This window comes from Schistocerca serialis, chromosome 2 (genome assembly GCF_023864345.2).
Source record: "Schistocerca serialis cubense isolate TAMUIC-IGC-003099 chromosome 2, iqSchSeri2.2, whole genome shotgun sequence".
Lineage (NCBI taxonomy): Eukaryota > Metazoa > Arthropoda > Insecta > Orthoptera > Acrididae > Schistocerca > Schistocerca serialis.
Window position 1 is genome coordinate 491,577,053 of NC_064639.1, and position 27,681 is coordinate 491,604,733.

Here is a 27,681-nt window from a genome sequence, read left to right on the forward strand (position 1 = left end):
ACAGAAATCCGACATATTACTTTCTTTTTGTATATATCAGAACTGATGAAAAAACACAGAAATCGCAGAACGCTCGTCAATAATACAGCCAACACTACAGTACAAGAAATTTGGTCAATACATCACAAGACGCTACGGCGTAGTATATTGTAAATAAATACATCTAATCATTCTATAATGTTTGATGTATTGTAGAGTTTTCACCCACCTTGGTAAGCCGACGGACACAGCAATGTCTGCCTTCACAGGCTAGGATTGGAACAAGATGAAACAGTAAAGAGAGTTTTTAAGGGAAAAAGCTAATTATAATCTTTTTATTACCTAACTGATAGTGAAAGGTATCACGGAAGTACAGTAACAAATGTCGACAGGGTGTCATTCATTTTTGCGAATAGGAAGTAAGTATTTACATTGGCAGGTCAAAACGAATAATTACTATAAAATTCACAGGAGGCCTTTCTTCTCAAATAGAGGAATGACATATTTCAAGTACGACACGCAGTCGGGATGCCTGCATGCCTTTGCTAGAACTTCGCCGGACTCGTCGGTGTTGTCGAAGAAGTTGGCGAAATCTGCGCCGTTCTCCTCGGACGTGAGGACCATGCCCCTGACGGCGCTGTTGAACACGGCGAGCACATGTGCCCAGTCCACGTCCCTCTGGAACTCGCCGAGCGGGTAGGCGTACGCCTCTGCTCGCAGGCCCAGAGCGCGCAGCGTGTCCTGCAGCGCGCCGTGGTACAGCGACAGCAGGCCGGGCAGGTGCCGCCGGTGCACCTCCTCGCTGGCGTTCACGTACAGGAAGGACACCACGTCCGCCGCCGGGCTGTGCACTCTGCTCATCTGCAGCACATCACGTGACAGCGTCACCGCGTGGAACCGCGACGCCCACGAGAAAGACAGGCCCTGGTGCGTACGCCACAGCGCGTGACACTGTAAATCTTAACGAGTAATAGCAGCTGTCTCCGTCAGCGGGCCAGTAACTACACTACTGGCCATTGAAACTGCTACACCGTGAAGATGACTTGCTACAGACGCGAAATTTAACCCACAGGAAGAAGATGCTGTGATACGCAAATCGTTAGCTTTCCAGAGCATTCACACAATGTTGGCGCCGGTGGTGACACCTAAAACGTGCTGACATGAGGAAAGTTTCCAACCGATTTCTCATACAAAAACAACAGTTGACCGGCGTCGCCTGGTGAAACGTTGTTGTGATACATCGTGTAGAGAGGAGAAATGCGTACCATCGCGTTTCAGACTTTGATAAAGGTCGGATTCTAGCCTATCGCGATTGCAGTTTATCGTATCGCGACATTGCTGTTCGCGTTGGTCGAGATCCAATGACTGTCAGCAGAATATCGAATCAGTGGGTTCACGAGGGTAAAACGGAACGCCGTGCTCGATCCCAACGGCCTCGTATCACTAGTAGTCGAGATGACAGGCATCTTATTCGCATGGCTGTAACGGATCTTGCAACCACGTCTCGATCCCTGAGTCAACAGATGGGGACGTTTGCAAAACAGCAACCATCTGCACGAACAGTTCGACGACGTTTGTGGCAGCATGGACTATGAGCTCGGAGACCATGGCTGCGGTTACCCTTGACTCTGCATCACAGACAGGAGGGCCTGCGATGGTGTGCTTAACGACCAACCTGGGTGCACGAATGGCAAAACTTCGTTTTTTCGGATGAATCCAGGTTCTGTTTACAGTATCATGATGGTCGCATCGGTGTTTGGCGACATACGGTGAACGCACGTTGGAAGCATGTATTCGTCATCCCCATTCTGGCGTATAACCCGGCGTGATGGTATGGGATGCCATTGGCTACAGGTCTCTGTCACCTCTTGCTCGCATTGACGGCACATTAAACGGTGGACGTTACATTTCAGATGTGTTACGACCCGTGACTCTACACTTCATTCGTTCGCTGCGAAACCCTACATTTCAGAAGGATATAAACGACCGCATTTAGCAGGTCCTCTACGGGTCTTTCTTGATACACAAAATGTTCGACTGCTGCCCTGGCCAGCACATTCTCCAAATTTCTCACCAACTGAAAACGTCTGGTCAATGGTGGCCGAGCAACTGGCTCGTCACAATAGGCCAGTCCCTACTCTTGATGAACTGTGGTATCGTGTTGAAGCTGCATGGGCAGCTGTACCTGTATACGCCATCCAAGCTCTGTTTGACTCAATGCCCAGGCGTATGAAGGCCTTTATTACGGCCGGAGGTGGTTGTTATGGGTACTAATTTCTCAGGATCTATGGACCCAAATTGCGTGAAAATGTAATCACATGTCAGTTCTAGTGTAATATATTTGTCCAATGAATACCCCTTCATCATCTACATTTCTTCTTGGTGTAGCAATTTTAATGGCCAGTAGTGTACTTCAGACGAGTTTAATAATTCCTGACTGCGTGTTTAAGTGCGTGTTTAAGTGGCACACGACCCAATTATAACCTCCAGTGGGTACGTTTCCAATGAAATATTGATATTCTGTGGGCACCGCACGGAGCCGAGCGTCCGCGAAATGTGTCGGACAAGCTGTATAGTGTGACGTCACAAGTTTCCTGCAGGGCCCATATATCTCGTTGGCCACGGTGGAACAGTGGCTGACCTCACTGTATAGCAGTTTTGGAAGACAACTGCACTCATGTGTTAAAACCTTATACCCACTGCCGGACTGACCCATGGGGAATTGGGGCTCCTGCAACGAACTTGTGAGGTCACATTAGTCGTGCAGGCTGGCGCTCTGTTCCGCAGTGCCCTGAGCTGCTGCATTCAGAGCACGTGTGTTAAGTGTTTGCTTTTTATTATTTCTTCCGTGGGAATGTTTAATCAACTATCTGTGTAACTTGGGAATCAGTTCTGTAGTATTTACTCGAGTAAAAGTAAGATCGTAGGGCATGCTTGGTCGGGAGACCCTGAGGGGTGAGTTCAGTCACCTAATTGGAAAGGTTTGTCCTGTGTTCTCCTGTGTACGAGCATCGAAATGGCAGATTTTGAGTTAACTGCTGGCAGATCATAAAAGTAAATACCATCGCTTAGAATGGAAAGGCAGAACAGAGGTTATGTGAAAGGACGTGCTTCTACATTACCAGCAGTTTATTGTGGGTCGTTGGAACAGCGAAGGATACTTAGCAACTGGAGAAAAGCGCAAGAAGGGCCGTAGAACAGATGCACATAATTATAGGCCTACATCTTTGACGTCAGTCTGTTGTAGATATGTGGACCATGTTTTATTCTTGTAAATTATGACATTTTTCGAGGACAAAAATTTTCTCCTTAAAAATCAGCATCGATTCCGCAAACAGAGGTATTGGGAAACCCAGCTCGCTTTCTCCCCCATGAGATCCACGTTGCTGCAGACATCAGCGCTGAGGTTTCTGGTGTGTTTCTTGACTTCAGAAACGCGTTTTCCACCGTCCCGAACTGTCGTTAAGTGACAAAGAACACGATAATGAGATTTTCACTCTGCAGCGGAGTGTGCGCTGATACGAAACTTCCTGGCAGATTAGAAGTGTGTGCCGGACCGGGACTCGAACTCGGGACCTTTGCCTATCGCGGGCAAGTGCTCTACCATCCGAGCTACCCAAGCACGACTCACGCCCCGTCCTCACAGCTTTACTTCTGCCAGTACCTCGTCTGCTACCTTGCAAACTTTGCAGAAGCTCTCCTGCGAACCTTGCAGAACTAGCATTCCTTAAAGAAAGGATATTGCGGAGACATGGCTTAGCCACAGCCTGGGGGATGTTTCCAGAAGGAGATTTTCATTCTGCAGCGGAGTGTGCGCTGATATGAAACTTCCTGGCAGATTAAAACTGTGTGTCGGATCGAGACTCGAACTCTGGACCTTTTCCTTCAGGATTGATGGTCTGGAAGGGTTATTCTTTTCAGAGCAGGACCCTTTGGGATTTCATCCTTGGCACCCATACAGCACAGCAGTACGCCGACGATATTCTACCACCCCGTTTTGTCGCCCTTCAGGGCAAGCCATCCTGGATTTACATTTCTACAAGATAATGCCCTCCCGCACATGTCGAGACTTTCCACAGCTTGTCTTCGTCCTTGCCAAAACCTACCTTGTCCATCAAGGTCGCTGGATCTCTTCGCAATTGAGAATTTCTGGAGCATTATGGGTAGTCCCTCCAACCAGCTCAGGAATTTGAAAATCTAACGCCTCAATTGGACAACATTTTGCACGATATCCCTCTCAGGCCATCGAAGAATTCGGACAATAATGTCAAGCCGAATAACTGTGTGCATAGGGATCTGAGGTGGAGCAACGCGTTACCGAGTTGCTCAATTTGTAGAGTTTATTCTCTACAGTAAATGACCCAATTTTTCTGAGATTGTAATCATTTGTTTGTCTCCCCATGTACATCACATGTAGCTATTTCCGTCTCATTCGGATAATTCTTTCGTGGTGCGTCGGATTTCGTGTCTCAGAGTGTATTATTGATTTATTAATTTTCAGAATTTGAAAATGTTAGCATTGTGCCTAAATCCTTAAATGTATCAATTAGAAAAAAAAACAGCCAAGGTCGTTGCAATTACCGTTGTCACACACGCAGCTTCCATGACGCCGCCGGCGAAATGATACTCACAAACTGACGTCGGTCGTTGAAATGTGCGTAACCAGTCATTTTCATTAATGAGATACTCTGGCATCTTGATTGTTTTTTTTTTCTATTTGATCATCAATAACAGATACCTACTACCTCCTTACGATGTTGGTTGAAATCTTACGTGTATAACTGCATACTATACAGGGTGGTCCATTGATAGTGACCGGGCCAAATATCTCACGAAATAAGCATCAAACAAAAAAACTACAAAGAACGAAACTCTTCTAGCTGGAAGGGGGAAATCAGATGGCGCTATGGTTGGCCCGCTAGTAGGTGCTGCCCTAGGTCAAACGGATATCAACTGCGTTTTTTTAAATAGGAACCCCCATTTTTTATTACATATTCGTGTAATACGTAAAAAATTATGAATGATTTAGTTGGACCACTTTTTTCGCTTTCTGATAGATGGCTCTGTAATAGTCGCAAACTTATAAATACATGGTATCACGTAACATTCTGTACACTGCTGATATGCCCAAACCTCCCCCACCTGTTCATCTTCTCCAGTTTGCTGATGACACCGCCTTCCTAGCCCTTTATCCCACCCTTCAACAGTCCCAACGTACCCTCCAAACCCACCTTGACCAATTCACTGCTTGGTGCAACCAGTGGTTCCTCCGTATCAACCCCTCCAAGACACAGGCGATCATCATAGGCCGCACCACCTGCTCCTTCCGTCTCCATGATTTCTACCTCATTATTTATGGCCCTCCTATCCACCTCACTCCTACCCTCCAATACCTTGGCCTCACCCTCGACCGCCACCTCACCTGGACACCCCATCTCTTTACCATCCAAAACAAAGCTCACAACAGACTCTGCCTCCTGAAACTCATGTCCGGCCAGATGTGGGGTCTGCATCCTTCCACAATCCTTCACACCTACAAATCCTTGATCCACCCCGTCTTCTGTTATGCCAGCATAGCTTGGATTTCCCCCCCTCCCCGGATCTATAAACCCCTCCAAATCCTCAAACGTCATGTGCTCCACCTCACTTCCGCCTCTACCTTCTGTCCCCCACGTGCATACTCTACAACCTCATCCCCTTCCCCCACCTTCTCCTTTTCCTTGAACACATCTGCACACTATATATTGTCCGCCGCCTTGATCCCTCTCACCCCCTGGTGTCTCCCTTCCTCTCCACCCACAACCCATTGCCGCACCTTTACCACTTTGTCCCACCCTCTCTCCATTTCCGCAACCTCCACATCCTTTCCCAACGCAACTTCCACCATCTACCCCTCCAGGTTGATGAGCTTCGCCCAGACATCTAAGCTTCATACCAACTCTAACCCCATCTTCCTGCCTCCTCCTCAGGGCTCCCTTTCCTCCCCCTCCCTTCTCCTGAGCGGCTTCTCCCTCTTACTCCCCCCCCTCTCTTGTGCTCCCTTTCAGTGTCTCTGCACTCCCTCCTGCCTTGTCTTCCCTCTTCCTGCCCCACCAGTCTCCTGCCTCTTTGTGTACCTGCTGATGCCCCCACTCTCTTCATCCCACCACCTCCCCTGCTGCCCCTTGCTCTCCACTCCTTTTCCATCCTCTCCGACCTCTCCCTCGGCAGGTCTCACCTGGCAGTTTTATACTTCACCATGTGTGCTCCAAGTGGGTTTTAAGTGTGTTGTTCTGGAGTGTTTTCAATACTGTGGCCTACTTTTAACCCGTGCATGTGCATTCAGTGTCTTCTTTGTGTTTCAAGAATCGCCAACTCTGTTTTTTAACGTTATGGTGACTTTATTAATTGTCCCCCGATGAACATCTTCCTGTGGGTGTATTTTTACCTCCATTATCTCCCCTTACTCTGTTGTATGTTCCCCTTTTCTATCGCCTTATATATGTAGCATTTTATTCTTGTTTTAGTTGTCATGTCACTCAGCTGAAGAGCAGCGGATTGTACCGCTGACAGCCCTCCCCTGCCCATATGGGACAGGGGACTGAAATCACAATAAAGAAAAAAAATAGCATTCCACCAGTGCGGACGGTATTTATTCGTGATACATTACCCGTGTTAAAATGGACCGTTTACCAATTGCAGAAGAGGTCGATATCATGTTGATGTATGGCTATTGTGATCAAAATGCCCAACGGGCGTGTGCTACGTATGCTTCTCGGTATCCTGGACGACATCATCCAAGTGTCCGGACCGTTCGACTAATAGTTACGTTATTTAAGGAAACAGAAAGTGTTCAGCCACATGTGAAACGTCAACCACGACCTGCAGCAAATTATGATGCCCAAGGATGTGTTTTAGCTGCTGTCACGGCCAATCCGCAAATCAGTAGCAGAAAAATTGCGTGAGAATCCGGAATCTCAAAATCGTCGGTGTTGAGAATGCTGTATCAACATCGATTGCACCTGTACCATATTTCTATGCACCAGGAATTGTATGGCGACGACTTTGAACGTCCTGTACAGTTCTCCACTGGGCACAAGACATGGGGCGATGACAGATTTATTGCAGGCGTCTATTTAGCGACGAAGCGTTATTCACCAACAGTGGTAACGTAAACCGGCATAATATGCACTATTGGGCAACGGAAAATCCACGATGGCTGCGACAAGTGGAACATCAGCGACTTTGGTGGGTTAATGTATGGTGCGGCATTATGGGAGGAAGGATAATTGGCCCCCATTTTATCGATGGCAAAGTAAATGGTGCAATGTATGCTGATTTCCTACGTAATGTTCTACTGATTTACTACAAGATGTTTCACTGCATGGCAGAATGGCGATGTACTTCCAACCTGATGGATGTCCGGCACATAGCTCACGTGCGGTTGAAGCGGTACTGAATAGCATGTTTCATGATAGGTGGATTGGTCGTCAAAGCACCATAGCATGGCCCGCACGTTCACCGGATTGACGTCCCGGATTTCTTTATGTGGGGAAAGTTGAAGGATATTTGCTATCTTGATCCACCGACAACGCATGACAACATGCGTCAGCGCATTGTCCATGCATGTGCGAAGATTACGGAAGGCAAAGTGCTCGCTGTTGAGAGGAATGTCGTTACACTTATTGCTAAATGCATTGAGGTTGACAGACATAATTTTGAGCATTTATTGCATTAATGTGGTATTTACAGGTAATCATGCTGTAATAGCATGCGTTCTCAGAAATGGTAAGTTCAGAAAGGTACATGTATCGCATTGGAACAACCGAAATAAAATGTTCAAAAGTACCTACGTTCTGTATTTTAATTTAAAAGACCTACCTGTTACCAACTGTTCGTCTAAAATTGTGAGCCATATGTTTGTGACTATTACAGCGCCCGCCATCTATCACAAAGCGAAAAAAGTGGTCGAACTAAAATATTCATATTTCTTTACGTACTACACGAATATGTAATAAAAAATGGGGATTCCTATTTTTAGAAAACGCAGTTGATATCCGTTTGACCTAAGGCAGCGCGATCTAGGGGGCCAACCATAGCGCCATCTGGTTTCCCCCTTCAAGCTACACGAGTTTCGTTCTTTGTAGTTTTTTCGTTTGATGCTTAAATTCGTGAGATATTTGGCCTGGGCAGTATCAATGGACCACCCTGTATACATGTCTTAATATTTCATGTTGTCGCCATACGAGAAATAAATAAATAAATACAAAAAGATAAACCAGGCTACAAAGTAAAGGCTAAACGATGTGTTATTTCCACCAACCTGAAAGTCTAAAATCCTAACGTCAGTAACAGCTTCTCCGTCGTATCTGAACATGAAGTTGTTTTTCCAGCAATCGCAGTGAATCACCACTGGCAACGTGACTTCAGTAGACGTCCAGAAGTCGGCCATTCTGTCGACGGACCTGCCTGCTAGGTGCTCGCACTTGTCGGCGTACCTCTCGTACCCCGGGATGGTTCTGAATTCTCTGGCGATGTTTTTCATAACCTTGTCGAGCATGTCTTTGAAGAAGGACTTCTCCGCGTCGGCCATCTTGCTGCGGAGCTCTGACCGCGCCCTGTAGTCGGGCCTGTCCCTTAGCAGCCGGGCAGAGGCGGCGTGCTGGCGGGCATAGGCGCGCAGGGCCGCGGCGCAGTGCCGGTAGTCGAACGCGCGACCTGCCGGGGGCAGCCGGAAGCCCGCCGCCGACAAGTCTTCCATCAGGAGGAACTCCACGGGCTGTCGGCCGGACAGGAAGCAGCGCGCCGCCAGCGGCCTGAACGCGTCGCCTTCCGCCGACTCCAGCAGCCTGTGCACCTCCGGGAATATCTCGCACAGCAGCAGTGACTCCTTCCGGAAGACGTTGTTGTCATCTGCGATCTCCTTCAGCTTCCCCTGATCCTGAGCGTACTTCACTACCAGGTGCACCTGGTCACAGGAGGCGGCGTTTTCTCGTCTGACGGTGGCCGCCACTCTCAGGATGTTGCTCGTGTATCCCAGACCTTCTTTCTCGTTATCCACGATTACTGCTTTTTCCACTCTAATTTTAGTACCACTATTCTCGTTATTCAGAGCAGTCTCTACTAATTGTTTGTTTATCCACGAAGAAGCTAGAGACTTTTGAGTTTTTTTGTCATCCATGTTTCCCTTTGTGCTGGACCTGTAATAAAGTGAAATTTAACATTAAGTTTCATCTCAATACGTAGTACTAATGAATTCAACAGTCTCGAAATCTGTACAGAAGGCTGACTGCAGTTCTGAGAGTTGAACGACATGAAACAGGGGCAGTAACTGCGATTCAGTGTCAAAAAGTTGTAGCCCATCCTCCGCCTTACTTTGGTTTACACACTGAACAAGCCTTAAAGAAAATAAAAGAGAAAAACAGAAAGGTATTGTAAGATGGCAAGAACTATGTCCCTCTTTACATGAAGTCATTAAAGATCACCGAACTCACGTTGAGCGAACAGTAGGGCTGAACAAAAATGACTGACAAGGCACAATGCAACTTGTAGATGGTATAGTATGGACGTATTGGAATAATTAAAGTTGGGTGATGGTTTTAAAGTAATTCACGCGAAATGAAATCTTCGTGGAAACGCGTCGGTTTGCTGGAGGCTTTACAGAGAAGTAGAGTTGACCGTGGCCGGGTGGAGGGGTGTGGCTGGGGAGTGGCGAAGGGAAGCGACAATAGGCAGCTTAGAGCGGCTCAAGCTCTGAGAAAGCGGTAATGGGGCGCTGCCTCCAGCTGCCTTAAGATAAGTGACAGTGAGGGGGTGGTTGACCCCATGCTGGTGTACCAGGAAGCAGATGGATAACTTGTATGCCTGTTGATAAATGTCTGTCATCCCATTTTCAGTGAAACATGCGAGAAAGCCGAGCAAAGCTACGGTGGAACGGTCAACAGAGGCCGAAATATGCATGTTCGTGACTATAGCAACTTCACGGTGAATTCACAGTACACAGAGTGTGAAGTAAATCAGGTGAAGAGCGACAGAATGAAATACGCTGGCCTCTCATTGGAACATAGCACCAAGGAATTTGAAGTACTCTCCTGGGATTTTCAGAAAAATTGATGTTTTATGCAGATGCTAACCTTGATGGAAGGCCTGGGAAGAGCTAAATAGCAGAAGTTGAGAAGAAGAAAATTTTGCGGGAATTTGTTCACTTCTCAGAGCAGGCATTGGTTGGCACTGGGAAGCGACGCATAATTAACGCTACTTGCGCTGCAATTGGCGTAAGTGATTTTGCAAGAGGGGAAACAGAGGCGAAGAGCGGACTGGCAGAAGTCTCTGTGGAGGTCTTCCATTCCCAGCTTGCCTAGAGTGTGGACGTGGACTTCTTTACTCAGCTTGCCTGAGAGAGAGTGAGCATCTCTGCAGTTTAGGACTTAGCAAATGGAACGATTGAGCTTGGAGATAGAAAGTTTTTGTTCAGCTATGTACTGAGCAATATAGCTAGGAGTGAATAAACGAGCATAGCCTTGCAGCACCATGAGGCCGGCCGACGTCCGCACAACGACGACGCCCTGCCACACTGAATTTGGCGATATTGTGCCTGCTCTGCCTTGAGTTAGGTCACTGATTAATTTGTTGGATCACATCGGCAAAGTTTCCACGAGGGTTTCATGGGCCATGTATTGTAGAATTCTTCACGCACTTCGCATTACGCCTGGGTCTGTCGACAGGAATTAATTTTGATTTATCGCGCTTTACTCCTCGTAAACGCAACTTATTACCACTGCCTTTTAGGAGAGTCATGTAATGTGATGACTGAAGGTCATGAGTTAAAATAAATTTGTGCTAATCGACTGCATCTGTTTTGAATCAAGTAGCTGAAATCCCAAGTCACTTTCTTAATTAATTTTATGTTCAACATTTGCATCTGGTTTTCAATAGCTGAATATAACATCAATGTGCACCCCTTTTCAATTAAAAGGGATCAATTCTGAATCAATTAATGTCAACACTGCCACTGCAGTTCAATCAGGAGTCACAGGGCCTTATTACTTTCTTTGCGTTATCTGATATTGTGGCAGCACTCATTGTTGATCTGTTAGTCAATTAGCTGGGGTGAATACACGCCAAAACCAGATAAGTGACGGGTGGGGTGACAGCATTTAAAGTAAGAGGAGAAGAAATAAAAACTTTGACGTTTCTCGACGGAACCGGAATTCCGTTAGAGACTGTAAACACAAGTTAAGCGGAATCAGAAATGCCTTGAAAAGGAATTTATGTACTGTAGTCGAATTAAGTCAGACGATGCTGAAGAAACCAGAGTATTAAATGAGACGTTTAAACTACACTGCTCAAAAGAATTTTGTAAACACAATTTAGAGCATCTGCCATACTCCGTTGAGCAGTAACTAAGGACTGTGTGTGTTAGCAAGTTACACCTTTATCATTCACACATAAAGTACACAACAAAAATCATCAAATCCTCCCTCTTTCATACAACAAGAAAAGAAATATCCGAGAGGTGTCGAAAACAAGGTTGGAAGCAAACACTCATTCCGTCATCCTAGTTGCTTTTCACTGGACTCTGAGAGCTTCAGTAACGTGGAAAGCTGCATAAATGTCTACGGAGGTACCCCTGTTGTATCCGTTCCCACTCTTCAGTCACAGCCCATCAGAGTTCTTCAACGTGCTGTGGTGGAAAGACACGAACACGAACACATCTGTCGAGCATGTCACACACATGCTCGATGGGCTTTAGGCCAGGACTCACCGTTGGTGATTCCGTTGCTTCAATGGCCAGCCTCCGCAAGACGTCCCCGGTAACACCCGTCACATGGGCCCTGGCATTACAGTGCATAAGAAGGAATTAACGGTCACCACCGTAAGCAGGAGCCACCACATAGCCCAATAGGATCTGTTCGATGTGTTGCCTGGAAGAAAGGCGACCGTGGACAACTATCAGATCCGCACGGCAGTCAATATTAATGCCTCCTCAACCATCAAAACCGTCATTGTCAGTGTCTAACAGTTGTTTTAGTTAAGAAGTTATTTTATTTTATTTTGAAGGCTACCAGTTTCAGCATTTCTATGCCATCTTCATGCCCTGTATGGATCTCTCAAAATAAATGAAAATGTCAAGTCTTCGAATAAAGCACTAATGGAAATATTGAATTCACGACATCCAAGAATTTATGACATATAAGAGATGCTTATGGAACCTGAAGATTGAATACTGAAATGCTGAAACTGGTAGCCTTTAGAATAAAATAACATCTTAAGTTACACGGCTATCGGAGAATTATTGACATTGACAATTACTTAACCAGCTTATGTCCCCTGTCCATGATGGAGCAACAGAGGTCACAAAAGTCTGTCGATTTCCTCGACAACATTTGGCAGACATCGCTAATCACATCATGTCCACACACGAACAAAGCCACCACCTTGCTTCAGAGGAAATGTGGCCTCGTCTGTGAGGGATATGTTTCGCCAGTGACGAGATCGTCGTTTGACCTGGGAACGGCAGACCTGAAGGCGACCTGCGGGGTGCTGTCGTGCCAAGTGGGGCACTCGAACACAACATCTCGAAACCACATCTGTACAGCCTAGTCGGACACAGGGGCTGCAGCAGTCGTTATGGGATCGTCTTGCAGTGCTCTGGCGTACGGCGCCACAACGAAGAGGTGGGAGATATCGGTCTTGACATGGGGTTGTAATGCGTCGGCTACCTTGTCCAACTCACCTCGTGTGCTGACCTATTTCCCTGCAGCGTGTCCACAACCTATGGATGACAGATGGAGAGAAACTGACATCTGCAGCAACATCCTTCATGCTTCAAATTTGACTGCCCTTCCAACTTGCGCTGCAGTATGGTGTCGCATTGCTTGTGCTGGGCTGAATACAACTTCCAAAAATGACAACTGCCTTCTGTGGACCTCATTATGGAACACTAGGACACAGGTACTCACTTCCTTCTGAGGAGTCACCTGACACTGCAGCCGATAGATGGTGAATGAGTTTAAGTGTTGGAACATCGAAAGTTAAGCTCTCAGGCTATGCAGTAAGACCACAGGTACCATCTGCATGTAAATAAATTAAACATTCCGGACGTAGATACACGTGTTCCCCTAATTCTTCTGAATAGCGTAGCAGACAGGTTTGCTGTTTAAGCAGAAAACAACTATCGATGACAGAAGTAAAGACGATATAAAATGTAGACACAGCATCAAGAAATTTTTTTTCTTGAAATATGTTCATATCGCACCCGTTTCAGTTTTAAAAAGTCTGTTTTGAAACTATCTGTCTGGATTGTAGCCTCACACAGTAGTGATGTGTGCGCAATGAACAGTGCAGACAAGATGAGGATAGAACCTATTCCATTGCAGTGCTACGGAAGAATATTGAAGATTACACTGAACCATGTTGGAGAAAAAATTATTTTATGGCTTTACTTGACAGAAAGAATTAATACGTCAATCGGATACATCCTGTGCCTCCAAGAAATAGTTGATATGACAGTAAATGGAAGTGGGTGTGGTAAAATTGCAGATGAAGACCAAGGATTGAACACAGAAAAGCACATAAAGCTGATTTTCGGAAGGTATGAAACTTCTAACAGAAGTTAGACTGACGCGAATATGATTCTCGTCAAAATAGAAAACGAGTCGAATACTTCGCAGTTTAATCTTAGTACAGTTCTAGTCGGTGTTTCAGGGAGGGCAGGCAGGTCAAACAACACTTGTTTCCACAATCGTTCATGTATTTAAGGGCAGTGAAACCAGGTATCTATTGCTTTATGAAATTTTAGGCGAGCTGCCGGATGTCTGTAACTTGGTGCCACGATATTCTGCCGAAATATCACGACAGCAAGTTACAAACGTCAGGCAATTCGCCTGAAATTTCACGAAACGAACTGTGCCTCGGGGAAGTTTTAAATTTCACGATATACCTAATTTCGGGATCCGCTAAATAGGTCAGGAGTCCATTACACGCAAGGGGCGGCTACACGGGTAGCAGGAGCAGTGTGACGTGGACTGGCTGGTTATTTAGATTACAGCCTCTGGGGGAACACAGAAGGGTCTTCAGTCTCAAAAGTTGTAGGTGGACCACAGGAAGAACGTAGATTCAGGACCCACGGGCATAACAGATGTAAATTGTTGTAGCTGTGTTGGTAAAGTACCAGAGCTCCAAGCGCTAACAGGAAGCACTAGTTCTCAAATCGTTATAGATACAGAAAACTGGCTAAAACTGGAGATAACCTAACAGTATTCAGAAAGGATAGGCTAAACACAGTTGGCGAAGGTTTGTTGTTGCTGTTAGAAACGGTTTATCTTAAAGGGAAACTGAAACAGATAGTTCCTGTGAGTTACTAAGGGCAGAGGGTATTCTTGGCAACCGGAATAAAGTAATAATTGGGTCCTCTTATCGACCTCCCAACTCAGATGATACAATTGCTGAAAGGTTCAAAGAAAATTTGAGTTTCATTTCATGCACGTACCCGACTTATACAATTATAGTTTGCGGTGACCTTAATTTACCCTCAATATGTTGGCGAAAATACGTGTTTAAATCCGGAAGTACATGCAAAACATCATCCAAAACTGTGCTAAACACATTCTCTGAAAATTATTTTCAGAGCCCTAGCGAATAGTAAACGGTTGTGAAAACACACTTGGTCTCTAAACAACAAATAATCCTGAGCCAATAACGAGTATCAAAACGGATACAGGGATTAGTGAACACAGGGTTGTCTTAGCGAGATTGAATATTGTAACCCTTAGATACTTCAAAATAAACGAAAATTATACCTATTCAAAAAAGCAGATAAAAATTCACTTGACGCCTTCATGAGAGACAATCTGCTCTCCTTCCTGATAAACAGTGAATTTTGACCCCATGTGGCATGCACTCAAAGAAATAGTATCGACAGCAACTGAGAGATTTATACCAAATAAATGAACAAACGACAGTGCTGGTCCCCCTTGCTACACAAAATGGGTCAGAACATTGTTACAAAAACAACGAAAAAACACGCAAAATAAAAACGAACGCAAAATCTCCAAGTTGGCGATCTTTTACAAAAGCTCGAAATTTAGCGCCGACTTCAATGCTTATAATAGCTTCCACAGCTAAAACTTCTCTCGAAACGTGGCAGAAAATCCAAAAAGATTCTTGTCGTATATGAAATATGCAAGCGGCAAGACGCAGTCAATGTCACTTCTGCGTGATGACAATGGAAATACTATCGAGGACAGTGCTGCCCAAACAGAGTTACTAAACACAGCCTTCCGCATTCCTTCACCAAAGAAGACGAAGTATATATCCCAGGAATGGAATCAAGAACAGCTAGCAACAAGGGTAAATTAGAAATAAATATCCTCGGAGTAATGAAGCAACTTAAATCACTTAATGAAAAAAAGTCTTCCGGTCCAGACTGTGTAACAATAAGGTTCCTTTCAGAGTATGCTGATGCAATAGCACCATACTTAAAACATTAATCCATTAAATTACAGGCCCATATTATTAAGTCGAAATGCAGTAGGTTTTTGTATCATATGTTGTGTTTGAACATTATGAATTAACTCGAAGAGAGCGGTCTATTGATACACGGTCAACACGGATTGAGGAAACATCGTTCTTGTGAAACACTACTAGCTCTTTACCCACACGAAGATCTGAGTTCTGTTGACAAGGGATTTCAAACTGATTCCGTATTTCTAGATTCAGAAGGCTCTCGACACTGTACCACACAAGCGGGTTGTAGTAAAATTGCATGCTTGTAGAATAACGTTTCAGTTCTGTGACTGAGTTACTTGCAGAGCGGTCACGGTTTATAGTAACTGACGGAAAGTCATCGAGTAACTCATAAGTGATTTATGGTGAAAGCCCTCTGCCGTTCCTTATCTATATAAATGATTTAGGGGAACAGCCGTCTTAGGTAGTTTTCAGATGAAGTCGTTTATCGTCTAATAAGGTCTTCGGATGATCAAAACCGATTGGAAAATGATTTAGAAAAGATATCTGTTTAGTGCTAAAATTGACAATTGGCCCTAAATAATGAAAAGTGTGAGGTCATCTACATGAGTGCTGAAAGGTCTGGCAGAACACTTACAAAATGTAACAGATCTACTAAAGAGAGCCGGCCGGTGTGGCCGTGCGGTCTAGGCGCTTCAGTCTGGAACCGCGTGACCGCTCCGGTCGCAGGTTCGAATCCTGCCTCGGGCATGGATGTGTGTGATATCCTTGGGTTAGTTGGGTTTAAGTATTTCTAAGTTCTAGGGGACTGATGACCACAGATGTTAAGTCCCATAGTGCTCAGAGCCATTTGAACCATTTTACTAAAGAGACTGCCTACACTACGCTTGTTCGTCCTGCTTTGGAGTACAGCTGCGTGGTCTGGGATCCTAACCAGAGACACTAACGGAGTACATCGAGAAAGTTCAAAGAAGAGCAGCACTACCGCGAAACAAGTGAGAGAGTGTCGCTGACATAGTACAAGAAAGGCCTTTCTCGTTGCGGCGGAATCTTCTCACGAAATTTCAATCAACTTTCTCCTGCGAATGTGAAAATATTTTGTTGACGCCGACCTACATAGGGAGAAACATCATCATGATAGAATAAGGGAAATTAGAGCTCGGACGGAAAGGTATAGTTGATCGTTTTTTTCCGCGCTGTTCGAGATTGGAATTAAAGAAAATTATTGTGAAGGTGGTTCTGAACTCTCTGCCAGGCACTTACGTGTGATTTGCAGAGTATCCGTGTAGATGTAGATATAGATGAACAGTTTCCTACACGTATGCAGTCTGGCACGTAGAAGACTGTTGTCCTGAATGGTCGTCATCTAGAAACTTCGTAAATACTTCCTATGCTTGTTACACTATGGAATCTGAGGGCGTTACCTGTTAAATTTTGAAGTAACGAGCTACACAACTGAAGTCAGGCTGAAAATCTAGTAGTCTAGCAGCGTAAGACGCAATAATGTTTCGTGGTAATGCTAACTCAGCTCAAAAACAAAAAACAGTCCCAGAATGAGAACAAAACATCCTTCCATGGTTCTCATAAGGTTTCCACTGTACTGAAAATCAGCAAATACCTACGAACATTGTAGCAAGCGTCACCAGCGGTATGTGTCTGGTACACGATTTGTGCGTATAAATCTCTCTCTCTCTCTGTATCTACCTATCTATCTATCTATCTCTCTCTCTCTCTGTCCGTCCCCGGAAGCTGAGTGTTCATCGCGACAGAATGTCAATCCTAAGGGCCCGGGTTCGATTGGCTGGGTCGGAGATTTTTCTCCTCTCAGGGATTGGGTGTTGTGTTGTTCTAATTATCACCATCTCATCCACATAGACGCGCAAGTCGCCGAAGTGGTGTCAAAACGAAAGACTTGCACCCGGCGAACGGTGTACTCGACGGGAGGCCCTGGTCACACATCTACATTTTTCTCTCTACATTTTTCTCTCTCTTTCTCTCCCTCTCTCTCCACCTCTCCAACTCTGTTTCTCTTTCTCTGTCTTCCGTGCTGTGGTCACTGTGTATAATGACATTCCTACTCAATTGTCTAGCTCATACTACAGTTACGCAATTGGTTATATGCGACAATATCCTTCAGCGGTACTGGTCGTTTCAGGAAGGTCGTGAATTTTCCTAGTACTGTCTTCCTAAGTCTACAATGACAACGCACAACGCAGTTCCAAGCTTTTTAGTGTATTCAAATAATATAACCCATCCCGCGCAACCACTGAAGTTAATAAATAAATTTGTTGTAAGAGAACACCAGAACTGATGAAGGTTTATTTTTTTCTTTCCTTACTGCAATTCATACTTCTTCCGATGTATTTTCTCATTCAGTAGCTTCAGAATACGAGATTAGTAATCAGCTGTTCCTGTTTTATGTTGCACGACTGTTTCACTCAAATCCGTCCCGTAACTGATGTAAAACCAGACTTCAGAATACGAATGAAACCGGAGTAATTAATGCTACCCAAAATGTCTATCAGTACCCGTGACTGGCAGTATTTAATTATCGTGAATTATATTTTTATGCAGAATAACACATTTAGCCTAAATAAGAGGCCAATATGCAGGCATACTGAACTGGGCCGTAAGAAGGCAGAGGCGATTCAGCTCACATTAACCAGTCTGCGGAGGCCGTCCCCACGACACTTCCTGCAGCTGTGGAGATCAATGCCACTTAATTAGGTTAGTGTCTCCTTTGAAGGGCGCTGCTCACCGGAAGTCACAATGGAGAAACAATCTCCTGAAGTGCACAGCCATCAGCAGAATCTGTTTTAACAATCTGCACGTGGAAGGAGGAGGTGTGCCAATTTTGCTGAGGATGAGAAAGAAAAAATGTTCAAATGTGTATGAACTCTTATGGATCTTAACTGCTGAGGTCATCAGTACCCAAGCTTACAAACTACTTAACCTAAATTATCCTAAGGACGAACACACACACCCATACCCGAGGGAGGACTCGAAACTTCGCCGGGACCAGCGACACAGTCCATGACTGCAGCGCCTAAGACCGCTCGGCTAATCCCGCACGGCGAAGATCAGAAGAACGCTTTTGTGACAGAATATAAAAAGCAGAGCTTCTTTGAAATGCACCGACTGCAATGGATAACATTAGAAAGCTGAGTGAGAATCCACGAGTTAGACGCCTTTGGCAGTGTGGGATGCCATTGGGTGGAGGCATTGTAAAATCAAAGTGTTTAAATTAAAGTACACTACTGGCCATTAAAATTGCTACACCACGAAGATGACGTGCTACAGACGCGAAATTTAACCGACAGGAAGAAGATGCTGTGATATGCAAATGATTAGCTTTTCAGAGCATTTACACAAGGTTGGCGCCAGTGGCGACACCTGCAACGAGCTGACATGAGGAAAGTTTCCAACCGATTTCTCATACACAAACACCAGCTGACCGGCGTTGCCTGGTAAAACGTTGTTGGGATGCCTCGTGTAAGGAGGAGAAATGCTTACCATCACGTTTCCGACTTTGATAAAGGTCGGATTGTAGCCTATCGCGATTGTGGTTTATCGTATCGCGACATTGCCGTTCGCATTGGTCGAGATCCAATGACTGTTAGCAGAATATGGAATAGGTGTGTTCAGGAGGGTAATACGGAACGCCGTGCTGGATCCCAACGGTCTCGTATCACTAGTAGTCGAGATGACAGGCATCTTATCCGCATGCCTGTAACGGATCGTGCAGCCACGTCTCGATCCTTGAGTCAACACATGGGGGCGCTACGAAGACAATAACCATCTGCACGAACAGTTCGACCACGTTTGCAGCAGCATGGGCTATCAGCTCGGAGAACATGGCTGCGGTTACCCTTGATGCTGCATCACAGACAGGAGCGCCTGCAATAGTGTACTCAACAACGAAACTGGGTGGACGAATAGCAAAACGTCATTTTTCTGGATGGATCCAGGTTCTGTTTACAGCATCATGATGGTCGCATCCGTGTTTGGCGACATCGCGATGAACTCACATTGGAAGCGTGTATTCGTCATCGCCATACTGGCGTATCACCCAACGTGATGGTATGGGGTGCCGTTGGTTACACGTCTCCGTCACCTCATGTTCGCATTGACGGTACATTGAACAGTGGACGTTACATTTCAGATGTGTTACGACCCGTGGCTCTACCCTTCATTGGATCCCTGCGAAACCCTACATTTCAGCAGGATAATGCAGAAACGCATGTTGTAGGTCCTGTACGGACGTTTCTGGGTACAGAAAATGATCGACTGCTGCCCTGGCCAGCATATTCTTCAGTTCTCTCACCAACTGAAAACGTCTGGTCAATAGTGGCCGAGCAACTGGCTCATCTCAATACGCCAGCCACTACTCTTGATGAACTGTGGTACCATGTTGAAGCTGCATGGGCAGCTGTACCTGTACACGCCATCAAAGCTCTGTTTAACTCAATGCCTAGGCGTACAAGGCCGTTATTATGGCCAGAGGTGGTTGTTCTGGGCACTGACTTCTCAGGATCTATGCACCCAAATTGCGTGAAAATGTAATCAGATGTCAGTTCTAGTATAATATATCTGTCCAATGAACACCCATTTATCACCTGCATTTCTTCTTGGTGTAGCAATTTTACTGGCCAGTAGCGTAAAATCAGCCAGGAATGGCTAACATAAATAATTTAGAAGTAAGAAAGAGAAGCTCGACTGTGCTGCCGAGGTCAATCTCATTGACCATAGAGAGAGACAGAGACAGAAATAGAGCAAGACGCTGTTTTTCAAGTGTTAGGGAGTGTGGTACTGGTTAGCAACCTGAAACAAGAGTGAGGGAAGGGGACCAGCTTCTCTTAAGGCGTATTTTTACAGCTCATCCCAGAATATCCATAGTTCGACCACTCGAAATGATATGACGAACGGGAGAAGCTAAAACATGATTCTCACATTTGGAAACAAATGGTAAAAAATTTCTTCTCCGCCCGACTCCTCGTCCACCAGACTTCTTCTCCGCCGTACTTCTCTTCACATCCTTAGCTGAGCATCTCGGCAACCAGCCGCCTGCTTGAGCAGATGAGTGGTCAACTTAACAAATTTTGCGGCTGAGTTGAACCTGAGGGCAGATGGAAGCTCTTAATATGAATGCAATGACTGGTTTTAGCAGCCACTTCAGCCTCCATGTGCAGATTAACGTAATGATATCCATCCAAGGCAGCGAAATTCAAATTCATGGCACTTTTTTCTGTCTCTTTCTTTTCTCTTCCCAAAAACCTCTCATAAATTCAGTGTGTTTCTTCTGTCCACTTCTTTCCTGATTTCTTCTCTTTTGGCGTTTCTTCGAATTTCTGTTTGTTGATTTTTTCTCTGTATTTTCCTCTGGTTGATATTTCTTCTGTGGAGATGTTTAGATTTTTTAGGTCTTCCATGGTTTTCTTTACCCAGTTAGTTTTCACCATATTCGTCACCACTATGTTAAAAATCTTCTTGGTCAGCCTATTTTCATTCATCCTATGAATGTGCCCATAGAATATTGCCCTTCTTTTTCTGATATTGTCTGCAGTTGTCTCTGCCTGTTTGTACAATTCCTTTGTTGGTCTCTTTATCCAGGTCCCCTGTCTCTGAACTGGCCCATAGATCTTTTTGAGAATTTTCCTCTCTTGCTTTTCCATTTCCTTGATTTTAGTTCTTCCTCTGATTACTGTTGTTTCTGAGGCATACAAAGCCTCAGGTAAGACTACTGTTTTGTAATGTCTTAATTTGGTATTGACGGAAATATTTCTTTTATTGTAATGGTTCCATGTAAGTCTGTATGCTTTTTGTAGTTTTGTAACCCATTTTCTTCATTGGCTGTTGAATTCAGTCCTGTTTTCTGTATAATCTGTCCCAGGTATTAAAAACTTTCTACTTTTGTTATCTTTCCGTACTTTGTTATCAATGGGCTTCTGTCTGTAGATTTTGTGTCCACGTACTGGGTTTTTTCATGTGATATTTGTAGTCCTGTTCTGGCTGCGATTTCATGCAATATCTCTAGGGCTTCTCTGGCTTCTTTTCTGTCATTTGTAATGATGGCTATATCGTCGGCAAAGGCCAGACATTTTATGTTGACGGTTCTATTTTTCTCTCTCCCCATCTTTACCCCATTGACTCCTTTGTCCCACGTCCTGATTATTTTCTCTAAAACAGCGTTAAACAAAATGGGTGACAGGCCATCTCCCTGTCTCACTCCTGTCTTGATTTCGAAAGATTCTGAAATCTCGACCATGAACTTCACTTTTGACTTTGTATTTGTTAATGTTTCCTGAATTAGTTTTCTGGTCTTATTGTCTACCTTCATTTCTTCTAGTGTATTAAAGAGTGTTTCTCTGTCTATGGAATGGTAAGCCTTCTTGAAATCAACAAATGTTACTCTAGTGTTTCTGGACTTTCTCGTTGTTAATAATGTTCTCAGACACCATATCTTCTCACTGCATGATCTTCCCTTCCTGAACCCTCCTTGGTATTCTCCGACCTGTGGATCTATCTGAGGTTCTAGGCGATTTAACGGAGCTTTTGATAGAATTTTGTATGCCACCGGCAGTAACGAAATTCCTCTATAGTTATTAGGGTCTGCTTTGTCTCTTGTGGAGGGGGTGTATTAGGGCTGACTTCCATTCTTCTGGTATCTTTTCTGTTTCCCAGAGGTATTTGATTATACTATGAATTTTGGGTGTAATGTTTTCATGGTCTAGTTTCCAGATATATATATATATATATATATATATATATATATATATATATATATATATATCCTTTCCTGTGCTATCTACCTTTTAATATTAAATTTTTCAGAATCGTGGTAAGACTTTGCAAGTATAATTGTTTCATACTGAATCACACCCCAAAGTCCTTAACCAGGCTTGCTAAGGTATTAGTCTAGCTTTTTCAGATGATTTTAGCATGTAATTTTAATGTAATAAACTGAGTTAATTGTGATTCTTCCTTAATTTTGTACTTAATTGAATAAACTGTAGTTTTCAGTGTAAATATTTTTCGTAATTTCTGTGTAGGTTAATAATTTCATATGTACATTAATGTCAGTGTAATGTTAGAACAAATGGAAATAGTTATTTGTGATTGCGCTCTATAGCTAAAATACTTAATATTGTAAACTGTGATAACTTTGAGAAGAAATTAGTATCTTAAGCAGAAAACTTGCGTAGAAATGTGTGGACAGTAGTGAACAAACAAACCTATTGTCTTGAAGAAGGTCTTGTGCAATTGAAATCTGGTAGTGTCAATAAACGCAGATGCAAAATACTTGAAAAATAACATCTGTTAAAACCTTCACTTGCATAGAAGATTCATTGTTAATAGTAACTTTCCCAGATTCTTTTCTTCTGCAAAACATTATTTTACGGTGAAAAGTTTCAGAATGATCAGGGAACCGGCTCAAAAGTAAAACTATAAGGTATCAAAACCAGAAAGCAATAAATTTTTTACGAATTAAAAGAAAATAGATTTCATTCGACATTTATTGACTGTCGCTTGACATGTTTGCCCACTAAAGATCGTAGCAAGAGAACTGCACACCATTTCTGACACATGGTGGGAATAATAATACTGCCTTGGCCTACATTTTACGAATTAGGTGTCAGGCTTATCAAGCATAATTGCAGGCGACTAGTCAACAGTACGTTAGCGATTCTAAAAAGGAAATATCAGATCAAATGTAGCTAATTTCAGTGTTGTTAAATTCATAATTGATGTTATTTCACTTTTCTCATTCTTGTTGAATTTATGACGGTACAAACTTCCATAGATTCAATGTACATGTTTCTCGTAGTTACATCACAATTTAATTTCACTTAGGAAAGGGATCGTACAGTGTAGTCAAGGACATATGTTCGCCCCACACGTTTACTCTGTGTATACGTAAACACGTAAACAAATACACTTTCATGTGCAGTAAGTTTCATATTTTTTGCTGCGACATATCTTTCCTGGATTTAACTGGATTTAGTTGGGCAGAAAAATAACTAATGATGACCAAAAAAGAGAGGATGTAAAATGTAGACTGGAAATGGTAAGAAAAGCATTTCCGAAAAAGACAAATTCGTAAAATCCAAAGTAGATTCAAGTGTTAGGAAGGCTTTTGTTGAGACGTTTACCTGGCGTGTAGCCAAGTCTGGAATTGAAACTTGGACGATAAACAGTTTGGGGAAGAAGAGAATACAAGATTTTGAAATGTGGTGCTACAGAAGAATGCTGAGGAATTGAGGGTTAGATCGATTGACTAATGAAGAGGTACCGAAGACAACTGGGGAGGAAACTTATTTGTACCACGACTTGACTGAAAGAAGGGATCGGTTGATAGTACACATTCTGAGGCAGGATGTAGGTTGCGGTAGTCATTCAGAGATGGAGAGGCTTCGTAGGATACAGTAGCATGAAGAGCTGCAGCAAACAAGTCTTCGGACTAGAGACCACAACAACAACAACAAAGTTGAAACTAGTTCCCATTACTCGATTCTGACCAAACTTATCGGAAGATTTGTCTAGGTAGTAAGGCAAATGCCGGAACTAGAAATCCTAAATATTCCCGATTCGGGACTCTGCCCCATAACCAGATCTCCTGGTACTTGGCTCGGTCGCTTACTGTACCTTGGCTTATTACTCGAACAGCACACTACAACTAGGAAACGAAATAAATAAAAAGTGTATTTTACAGGCCCTGAATTTATACGTAGGAGTGTAGGCGCGCTGTACATATGAAGTAAGCCATTGATTTTCTCTTATCTCACACACTTAAACAAATACTTAAATACGCAATGCCTCTTCATATCTATGTCTGGGAAATAGTGCCTAAAAGTAAATTAAAAGTACCTACTGCCAACTGGTTGCGAGAAATATTTTTTAGAGGCTGGAAATTCTATATATGCCAGCTACCAGCCCGCCTGGTATTTAGTTGAATAAAACTGAACTCTACAAAGAGAAACATATTAAAAGAAAAAGACCAAATGACAAATACCTGCAGTCCCCGGTTGCCTATCAAGGTTTACGTAAGACTTTCCTTTGTTCTCAGGCAAGTGTTGCAACTGAAACTCTCATCTCGAATATTCTGAAATGTGACCCTTTCAACCCGACTGCTAACTCGCTGTGAAAAATTTGTATTAAATTTAATGGGGTAATACATATTTGTTTTACTTTTTACAGGTTTTTAATTTTTTAATTTAAATTTTGTTTCATGCATTTTAAACTTTATATTTTCCTGGTAGACACGGTATGATCGACGCTCTATCCCCACATTCACACAAATATTTTCCATAACGAAACAAGAAATTTCAACGCGAGATCTTTTTAACTTATGCGATTTAGGTGTTTACTTTTTAATTCATACATACATTCATTGACTATGTTTTAGTACACATTTAGTCAAATTTGGTAACATAAGCAATAAGACGTATCGATAATTCTAAATCAAATCCGAAGAAAGTGGGCTGCCACTGCACTCTGTGGCAAAAGGTTGCCTAAACTATTAGGACAAAATAATTTGATTTAGTACTGAATTGTAGACCACAGAAAGAACTACAGAAAAGTCTGCAAGAGCAGATGTTTATCTTTTTCAGTTGAGTCAACAATCTTCCTTTTTCTGCTTTGTAGGTGCTAAGACAGTGGATTCTAAAAGTCTAAAAATCATCATTGTTGGTGAAACATAAAAAATAAACATATGTTTTCGCGTACTTTTGAGCTCTGTTATCTGGTACTACGTAACTTGATGTAACTCTTACATATTACATAGCATATATGAAGAGAGCGCTCTATCGGAAACATTTTTACTCAATTTAAACGGCTGAGCAGACTTTCATGGAACGTAGCTAAGAACCATCGCGATTAAAATCGTTTTAAAATCGGACCTATCGATACCACAGACAGATACACAGATACACACGTTAAACTTATAACGTCCCCCTCTTTGCGTCGTCGATTACAAATGGTCTACACAATGACGATGAAAACTTCGTTCTGGCAGCACGATAATATTCCTGGTCGCGTAGTAACGAATGCAAGTAGATTTTGGCAGACACTTGCTCCTGGCACTCTTTATTGTTCCTTAGAATGAGAAAAAGTACTTCAGAAGAAATCGTTTTCACGGCATACAAGGAGAGAGACCAAACTGCATCAAACAAGGAAACTGCGATTATGAAAGCAAACATTCCACAGATGACTATTATCAACTGTGCCCAACAGGAAAGGAATTCTCATTGAGTTCCCTACTCTTACACTTTATCCATTTGTTCCTTCTGATGTAATTGGTGTCAAAGTGTACTTTCTTCTAAAAATTATAGTCAATGTCATGTTTGTATGTAATTGTATTTCAAGCATTCTTCATACTCTGTTATTTACATTAGCATGTACTATTCAGTACGTTTATCCCTTATTCAAATCTCACCATTCTAAATAGTAAGTGAATGTTGGTTGTCATATCGTTCGACACATAGACCCAACATAACATGAGAGGTACTGGTACACGAAATACTCTGTAGATCGGGGGACAGCTTTTGTTTTCGAATTTTGTTCCATTTGTGACCAATTATCTTATTGTTCACTAGTTCGGAAATTCCAAGACCACATTCGTTACGATATTTGGTGGCAGTACCTATACCTAAAATTGTAATGATGTCTCCGCAATATCGAAATATAAGTAACTATACCAAAAGATCTGTAACGTTCCAATAGCTCTTGCTTTTGTTTTCCTTTAATGTAAAGAAAGTATTCAGAGTAGACGATGAAATACGGAAATTGTATTATGTTTGCACGTGCTACGTTACCGGTAAAATTAGGTAGAGCAGTAAGTAGTAATGGATAAAAATTCCAACAGAATAAAAATATCTTTAACATAAATTTACGCTATATACACACTAATCCAAACTTTTCCTTAGAGACAAAACCTCCCACTGTGAATACAAGAAAAATATTGGCATTATACTACGTTTGCATCAACTTACTTGAGTATAACTTCAAATACAGAAGTGAGGTACAAGGGACAAATGCTCCACCAACAGTTATCAGATGCAATGAACAAGAAGTAATATATTTGTGTTCAGATTAGTCTGTCCCCTTCTCGTCAGCTTACAGTAACTCCCCTTGAGCTGAGTCGCTACTTGGGTACTAATTAAGGAAGAATTTGCCCACAATTGCTACGCTATGGAAGGGAGTCTCCAGATGCTCAGAAGTTTACTACCTCTGACATGGAAAATGTTCTTGAAAAATACTGTTTTTTAGTCTTTAATGTCATTCAATTCCCTTAATTTCGTTCACATACCTGCAGTACTCAAACAGCTTATCCAATGTATAGGGTACACACTTTCTGCAGACGAAATCTGATGTGTTGATTATAGACTGCGAATTGTAATACTTTTTACTACGGGATATGTTTCCTTTACAACAAATTGATAGTAATGATTTTGAATCTTACCCAACTTGTATATAAAGGTTAATATTTTCCCCATGACATTCGAAAGTTCCGACACCGATACTTTAATATTGTTTGCTGTACTGTGAAATAATCTATAGCGAAAAAAATTTACCAGTGCTTACTCGTGACAATAAATCGGAAAGTTCTTAAGCGTTGAAGCTTCGCAGAAGTGCTAGGGAAAATCCAGTGCAGAGACTACAGTAAAAACTCTTTGCCCCGTGGAAAGGGTTTTAGTGTTACAAGTCGGAGATCGTACGTTCCTATATACGATACAAGAAATACTACGTCACTTCCTCCCATACGCATTTCAGGAATTTATCATGTGTGTGTGTGTGTGTGTGTGTGTGTGTGTGTGTGTGTATGTGTGTGTGCGAATTCCTAAGGGACCAAACTGCAGAGGTCATCGGTCCCTAGACTTACACATTACTTAAACTAACTTATGCTAAGAACAACACACACACACCCATGCCCGAGAGAGGACTCCAACCTCCGGCGGGAGAGGCAGCACAATCCGTGACGTGACGCCACAAACCTCGCGGCCACTCCGGTCGGCAATAAATTATCTTTGAAAAACTTAGAGCTTACAAGAAGTTTCTTTCGTGATACACTCAAAGGTGGCTGAACCACTGATGCTGTAGATGAAGAAAGGTACTTACCACTAACGAGATTCCACTGCTGTCAAACGACCTAGAGCCCATAAACGTATATAGTTTAAACTAAATCGGTCTGCTTAGTAAAGCAAGTTAAAACAACTGCCTTCTCGACGCGCGGAAGGCAGTGCGCCAGCTGTCAGTGAC

General features: G+C 43.2%; 1 protein-coding gene across 1 annotated transcript; it reads right to left on the reverse strand.

Moving 5' to 3' along the window:
* Positions 1-300: 300 nt before the first annotated feature.
* LOC126455612 (uncharacterized) lies at positions 301-27,681 on the reverse strand. Its single transcript, XM_050091375.1, has 3 exons — positions 27,541-27,681; positions 8,282-9,158; positions 301-840 (listed from the first exon to the last, which is right to left on the reverse strand). Exons 2-3 carry the CDS (start codon positions 9,137-9,139, stop codon positions 445-447), a joined length of 1,254 nt encoding a protein of 417 aa, XP_049947332.1. The 5' UTR covers positions 9,140-9,158; positions 27,541-27,681; the 3' UTR covers positions 301-444.

Coding starts and splice junctions, on each gene's coding strand:
- LOC126455612 (XM_050091375.1), bottom strand. CDS start 9,139: ATGGATGACAAAAAAACTCAAAAGTCTCTAGCTTCTTCGTGGATAAAC. Junction 841..8,281: donor TTAGGATTTTAGACTTTCAG/GTTGGTGGAAAT, acceptor GATGTGCTGCAG/ATGAGCAGAGTGCACAGCCC.